Genomic DNA, 7,500 nt, shown 5'->3' on the forward strand with positions numbered 1-7,500 from the left:
TCTGGTTCGGCCACAGCTGGAGTATTGTGTCCAGTTCTGGGCACCGCACTTTAGGAAGGATGTGAAGGCCTTAGAGAGGGTGCAGGAAAGATTTACTAGAATGATTCCAGGGATGAAGAACTTTAGTTACATGGATAGACTGGAGAAGCTGGGGTTGTTCTCCTTAGAGCAGAGAAGGTTGAGAGGAGATTTGATGGAAGTGTTCAAAATCATGAAGGGTTTAGATAATGTAAATAAAGAGAAACTGTTCCCATTGGTGGAAGGGTCAAGAACCAGAGGACACAGATTTAAGGTGATTGGCAAAAGAACCAAAGGTGACATGAGGAAAAACTTTTTTACACAGCGAGTGGTTATGATCTGGAATGCACTGCCCGAGGGGGTGGTGGAGGTAGATTCAATCATGGCCTTCAAAAGGGAATTGGATAAATACTTGAAGGGAAAAATGTGCAGGGCTTCGGGGAAAGAGCGGGGAATGGGACTAACTGGATTGCTCTTACAAAGAGCCGGCACGGGCTCGATAGGCCGAATGGCCTCCTCCTGTGCTGTAACCGTTCTATGATTCTATGAACAATAAAGAAAAATGTAAATTGGGGAGAGCTGGAAAATCTCCTGAGAGAAGTGAGTTTGAAATCTCCGAGCAGCGACCAGTCAGTCGATATTCCTGAAACATCGGGGGCGATCATCAACTGATGGATGTCCGATTCTCACTTGTAAAATGGGGGGGGGGGGTGAGGGGGTTAGACGGGGGGCGGGGGGGGCGGGGTCGAAGGGGGGGTGCGGGGTCGAGGGGGCGCGGGGTCGAGGGGGCGCGGGGTCGAGGGGGGACCGAGGTCGAGGGGGGCGCGGGGTCGAGGGGGCGCGGGGTGGAGGGGGCGCGGGGTCGAGGGGCGCGGGGTCGAGGGGGGACCGAGGTCGAGGGGGGACCGAGGTCGAGGGGGGACCGAGGTCGAGGGGGCGCGGGGGTCGAGGGGGGACCGAGGTCGAGGGGGGACCGAGGTCGAGGGGGGACCGAGGTCGAGGGGGCGCGGGGTCGAGGGGGCGCGGGGTCGAGGGGGCGCGGGGTTGAAGGGGGGCGGGGTCGAGTGGACACGGGGTCGAAGGGGGGGCGGGGGTCGAGGGGGTGCGGGGTCGAGGGGGGACTGAGGTCGAGGGGGAGCGGGGTCGAGGGGGGACCGAGGTCGAGGGGGAGCGGGGTCGAGGGCGGACCGAGGTCGAGGGGGCGCGGGGTCGAGGGGTTGAAGGGCGGCGGGGTTGAGTGGACACGGGGTCGAGGGGCATCTCAGCCCATTGGTGCCCGAAGGCCAACCTGGGACAATGTGAAGGCGGGCCTGTGATTGGATGAGCAGCGAATCTCATGTGTTTCCGGTGGGGGGGCTGCATAAATGTGGAAATCGGGGGTCCCAATGTGTGGAGTGTGCTCCGTGTATGACCCCCATTTAAACCAAGCACTGAGCAGCCTAACCAGCACTCCTTAACGGAGCCACTAGTGGCCGCTGGTGAAGAGGCTGAAAATTCTTTCGAGCTTTAATTTCTATGGGGCAGAAGGAACAGCAGACGCACTCCCGGGGACTCCCGTGCACGGGGACGCAGTCCCGGAGACCCCCTGTAAATATGGACACACCCCCGGGGACCCCCTGTTTCTGAGCAGAGTGAGTGTAGGAGTCAGTGCCACAATCTGCTGCACCCTAGACTCAGGGTTTGAATAAACCGCACTGCATCGGGGGGTGATGAGGCATGGGGAGGGTATGGGGAATGCACGGAAAATAATGTTTCAAAACTACAGAAATAATTACAAAGTTTTCAGACTTGCCTCAAAACCCGGGCGGCCTGTGTTCCCAGGTGGTCCTGCTGGTCCTGGTTCACCCTGTAACAGTGAGAGGAGTTACTCGTATTAACGACTGTACAAACAGGGCACTTGGACACAGGTATACAAGGGTGGGGGCATCTACTGTATGACGGACACACACACACACACACTCACACACACACACTCTGACACTAAAACACACACACTTACACACACAGACACTAAAACACACACACACAATAAAACACACAGACACAATAAAACACACAGACACACACTAACACACTCACACACACACTTATAGAAACGCACTGACACTAAAACACACACAGACACAGACACTAAAACACACACACAGAGACAGACACAAAAACACACACACACACTAAAACACACAGAGACACAGACACTAAAACACACACACACACACACAGACACAGACACTAAAACACACACACACACACACAGAGACACAGACACTAAAACACACACACACACACACAGAGGCACAGACACTAAAACACACACACACACAGAGACACAGACACTAAAACACACACACACACACACACAGACATAGACACAGAGACACAGGCACTAAAACACACACACACAAAAACACACATACACAGACACTAAAACACACAGGGCGCTAAATTGGGCCGTGTAGCCCCCGTTGTTTTGGCGCTACTCGGCCTCTCCGACATCCAAGATGGAGTCTTGGCTGCACACGCACATTTCCTGCGTAACATCTGCCAGACACCATCTTGGTATAGGAGTTTGCGCAGGCGCAGATAAGGAACGCTGGAATCATGGAAAGTAGGGAGAAAATTGCTTCAATCAGTGTGCAAAGCTGCTTTAAAGTGATAGACAGCATTTTGGGACTTTACACTCAACTCAATGCACAGTTTTAACCCCGACCATCTGAACGTGTCTTAGAGTGCCTGGAGGACCCCCCACCAGCGCTATTTAAAAGGACCGTGCAGGATTTACAGGTTAGTGGCCTGATTGTTGCCTCTGGCTGCCGAGACATTTGTAACTGTTTTTGGAGGTCTCCTAGACTTCAATACTAGGACGTGAGGACATAGCCTAACATTTAGAGCCAGGACGTGCAGGAGTGAAGTTAGGAAATGCTTCCACACGCAAAGGGTGGGAGACGTTTGGAATGCTCTTCTGCAGACGGCAGTTGATGCTAGCTCACTTATGAATGTTACATCAGAGATTGATAGATTTCTGTGAACCAATGGTATTAAGGGATATGGGGCTAAGGCGGGAATATGGAGATAGGTCACAGGTCCACCATGATCTCACTGAATGGTGGAACAGGCTCGAGGGGCTAAATGCCACTTGCCACTTGCTGCCTCTTGATATGCGCCACCTTCTCCTGCAAGAAAGTGGGACGTGTGCCTGGGTGATGTGCCTGTCATGGCTGAATAGCTGCCAGTGTGTGTGTGGCCTGTGAGTTGTGGGTGGGTGGCTTGAAACAGTGGTAATGTGTAAGGGTGAGAGGAAGAGTTGAGTACTGATGGAAAGAGTTTGTTGGTATGTGGGTGATGGGGGTGTAGTGCGTGGAGCAGTGGATGCGGCTCCTGGTGCAGTTGGTCGGAGACGCCACTTGACAGTTGACCTCACTCACCTTGACCACTCATGTCAAAGTATGAACTTCTTCCTGCGCTGCATCCATGTTCATGATGCTGTGCCCTGACATTAACCTCGTCCCCCGCTGCCTCCCACTATCAATTGACTATATGTCTGGCGGGCCTCTTGCCCCCCCCCACCCCCTGCAGATATAGGATGTCCCTCTTCTGTCCACCTCTTGCACCCAAGGTCTCTTGTGCATCAGCAGAGAACCTTGCTGGGATCTGCATCTGTGTTTTACGTGTGCGATGTCTGATCTCTGTTCAGACTCCATGCAGACAGCAGACTGTTATTTTCAGCAAATAACAGGTACCAGCTCCCTTTAAGAGATTTCTAAGAAACATCCTCCCTTTAAGAGATTGAGCTCCCTCTGGTGGTGGAAAGTGTGAATTGCATTGATTCCACCTGCAAGGCCTGGAAAGGATCACTGATCGCAGGTAAGTGCTCCCTTGGGACCAAACTTGTGTCCTGCCCGTGCAGGGTCCATCGGGCCCGGGGTGTTAGTGCATCGCGCTACCATCGCCCAGAACAGACCCTTATCCAATTTTTCCCCCCCACACACAGTGACACTAAAACACACACACACTGACACTGATACACACACACACTGAAACACACACACACTGATACACACACTGACACTGAAACACACACACACTGATACACACACTGACACTGAAACACACACACACTGATACACACACTGACACTGAAACACACACACACTGATACACACACTGACACTGAAACACACACACACTGATACACACACTGACACTGAAACACACACTGACACTGAAACACACACACACTGATACACACACTGACACTAAAACACACACTGACACTGATACACACACTGACACTGAAACACACACACACTGACACTAAAACACACACACTCTGATACACACACTGACACTGAAACACACACACACTGACACTAAAACACACACACTCTGATACACACACTGACACTGAAACACACACACACTGACACTAAAACACACACACTCTGATACACACACTGACACTGAAACACACACACTGATACACACACTGATACACAAACTGACACTAAAACACACACACACTGATACACACACTGACACTGAAACACACACACTGATACACACACTGATACACAAACTGACACTAAAACACACACACACTGATACACACACACACTGAAACACACACACACTGATACACACACTGACACTGAAACACACACACACTGATACACACACTGACACTGAAACACACACTGACACTGAAACACACACACACTGATACACACACTGACACTAAAACACACACTGACACTGATACACACACTGACACTGAAACACACACACACTGACACTAAAACACACACACTCTGATACACACACTGACACTGAAACACACACACACTGACACTAAAACACACACACTCTGATACACACACTGACACTGAAACACACACACTGATACACACACTGATACACAAACTGACACTAAAACACACACACACTGATACACACACTGACACTGAAACACACACACACTGATACACACACTGATACACACACTGACACTAAAACACACACACACTGATACACACACTGACACTAAAACACACACACACTGATACACACACTGACACTAAAACACACACACACTGATACACACACTGATACACACACTGACACTAAAACACACACACACTGATACACACACTGACACTAAAACACACACACACTGATACACACACTGACACTGAAACACACACACTGATACACACACTGACACTAAAACACACACACACTGATACACACACTGACACTGAAACACACACACTCTGATACACACACTGACACTGAAACACACACACACTGACACTAAAACACACACACTCTGATACACACACTGACACTGAAACACACACACTGATACACACACTGATACACAAACTGACACTAAAACACACACACACTGATACACACACTGACACTGAAACACACACACACTGATACACACACTGATACACACACTGACACTAAAACACACACACACTGATACACACACTGACACTAAAACACACACACCACTGATACACACACTGACACTAAAACACACACACACTGATACACACACTGATACACACACTGACACTAAAACACACACTCACTGATACACACACTGATACACACACTGACACTAAAACACACACACACTGATACACACACTGACACTAAAACACACACACACTGATACACACACTGACACTGAAACACACACACTGATACACACACTGATACACACACTGACACTAAAACACACACACACTGATACACACACTGACACTGAAACACACACACACTGATACACACACTGATACACACACTGACACTGAAACACACACACACTAACACACACACTGACACTAAAACACACACACACTGATACACACACTGACACTGAAACACACACTGACACTAAAACACACACACTCTGATACACACAAACACAGGCACAAAGGGCTCGATTTTGCAATGGCGGTGGGTTGGCGGGGGGAGGGGTGAAGTTGAGCGTGGCAAACCCACATGAACAAAACTTACCGTTTCCGACGCAATCGCACGTTGATTGCTGATGATTAACGTCCTCCCCGGGTTTTGCGCCCGGCGGGCAGCCCGATTGACAGGCTGGCTGCCGTCAGGGGCTGCAATGTGAGGGGGCGGGGGGGGGGGGTTGGGGAGAGAGAGAGAGAGAGAGAGAGCTGGACGTCATCCAGCGCTGGAACGGAAGACGGTGGAGGGGGAGAATGGAAGATCGGGGGGGAGAGAGGGGAAGATCGGGGGTGGAGAGGGGAAGATCGGGGGTGGAGAGGGGAAGATCGGGGGGAGAGAGGGGAAGATCGGGGGTGGAGAGGGGAAGATCGGGGGGAGAGAGGGGAAGATCGGGGGTGGAGAGGGGAAGATCGGGGGGAGAGAGGGAAGATCGGGGGTGGAGAGAGGGGAAGATCGGGGGGGAGAGAGGGGAAGATCGGGGGGGAGAGAGGGGAAGATCGGGGGGAGAGAGGGGAAGATCGGGGGGGAGAGAGGGGAAGATCGGGGGGGAGAGAGGGGAAGATCGGGGGGGGAGAGAGGGGAAGATCGGGGGGAGAGAGGGGAAGATCGGGGGGGAGAGAGGGGAAGATCGGGGGGAGCGAGGGGAAGATCGGGGGGAGAGAGGGGAAGATCGGGGGGAGAGAGGGGAAGATTGGGGGTGGAGAGAGGGGAAGATCGGGGGAGTGGGAGGGGAAGATCGGGGGGGGGAAGAGAGGGGAAGATCGGGGGGGGGAAGAGAGGGGAAGATCGGGGGGGGGAGGGGAAGATCGGGGGGGGAGGGGAAGATCGGGGGGAGAGAGGGGAAGATCGGGGGGGAGAGGGGAAGATCGGGGGGGAGAGGGGAAGATCGGGGGGGAGAGGGGAAGATCGGGGGGGAGAGGGGAAGATCGGGGGGCAGAGGGGAAGATCGGGGGGAGAGAGGGGAAGATCGGGGGGAGAGAGGGTAAGATCGGGGGAGGGGAAGATCGGGGGGAGAGAGGGGAAGATCGGGGGGAGAGAGGGGAAGATCGGGGGGAGAGAGGGGAAGATCGGGGGGAGAGAGGGTAAGATCGGGGGAGGGGAAGATCGGGGGGAGAGAGGGAAGATCGGGGGAGAGAGGGGAAGATCGGGGGGAGAGAGGGGAAGATCGGGGGGAGAGAGGGGAAGATCGGGGGAGAGAGGGGAAGATCGGGGGGAGAGAGGGGAAGATCGGGGGGGGAGAGGGGAAGATCGGGGGGAGAGGGGAAGATCGGGGGGGAGAGGGGAAGATCGGGGGGGAGAGGGGAAGATCGGGGGGAGAGAGGGAAGATCGGGGGTGGAGAGGGGAAGATCGGGGTGGAGAGGGGAAGATCGGGGGGAGAGAGGGGAAGATCGGGGGAGAGAGGGGAAGATCGGGGGAGGGGAAGATCGGGGGAGGGAAGATCGGGGGGAGAGAGGGGAAGATCGGGGGAGAGAGGGGAAGATCGGAGGGAGAGAGGGGAAGAT

At 53.2% G+C, this 7,500-nt stretch overlaps 1 protein-coding gene across 5 annotated transcripts in view; it reads right to left on the reverse strand.

The window, feature by feature from the left end:
- The window catches only part of col16a1 (collagen, type XVI, alpha 1), a 410,059-nt gene that overhangs the window by 34,064 nt on the left and 368,495 nt on the right, over positions 1 to 7,500 (reverse strand). For all 5 annotated transcript variants that reach the window (XM_068006392.1, XM_068006393.1, XM_068006394.1 and 2 more), the window contains one exon: positions 1,811 to 1,864. In XM_068006392.1, coding sequence (XP_067862493.1) covers positions 1,811 to 1,864 — 54 coding nt within the window. The remainder of the gene's footprint in view (positions 1 to 1,810; positions 1,865 to 7,500) is intronic.

This window comes from Heptranchias perlo, chromosome 26, assembly GCF_035084215.1.
Source record: "Heptranchias perlo isolate sHepPer1 chromosome 26, sHepPer1.hap1, whole genome shotgun sequence".
Taxonomy (NCBI): domain Eukaryota; kingdom Metazoa; phylum Chordata; class Chondrichthyes; order Hexanchiformes; family Hexanchidae; genus Heptranchias; species Heptranchias perlo.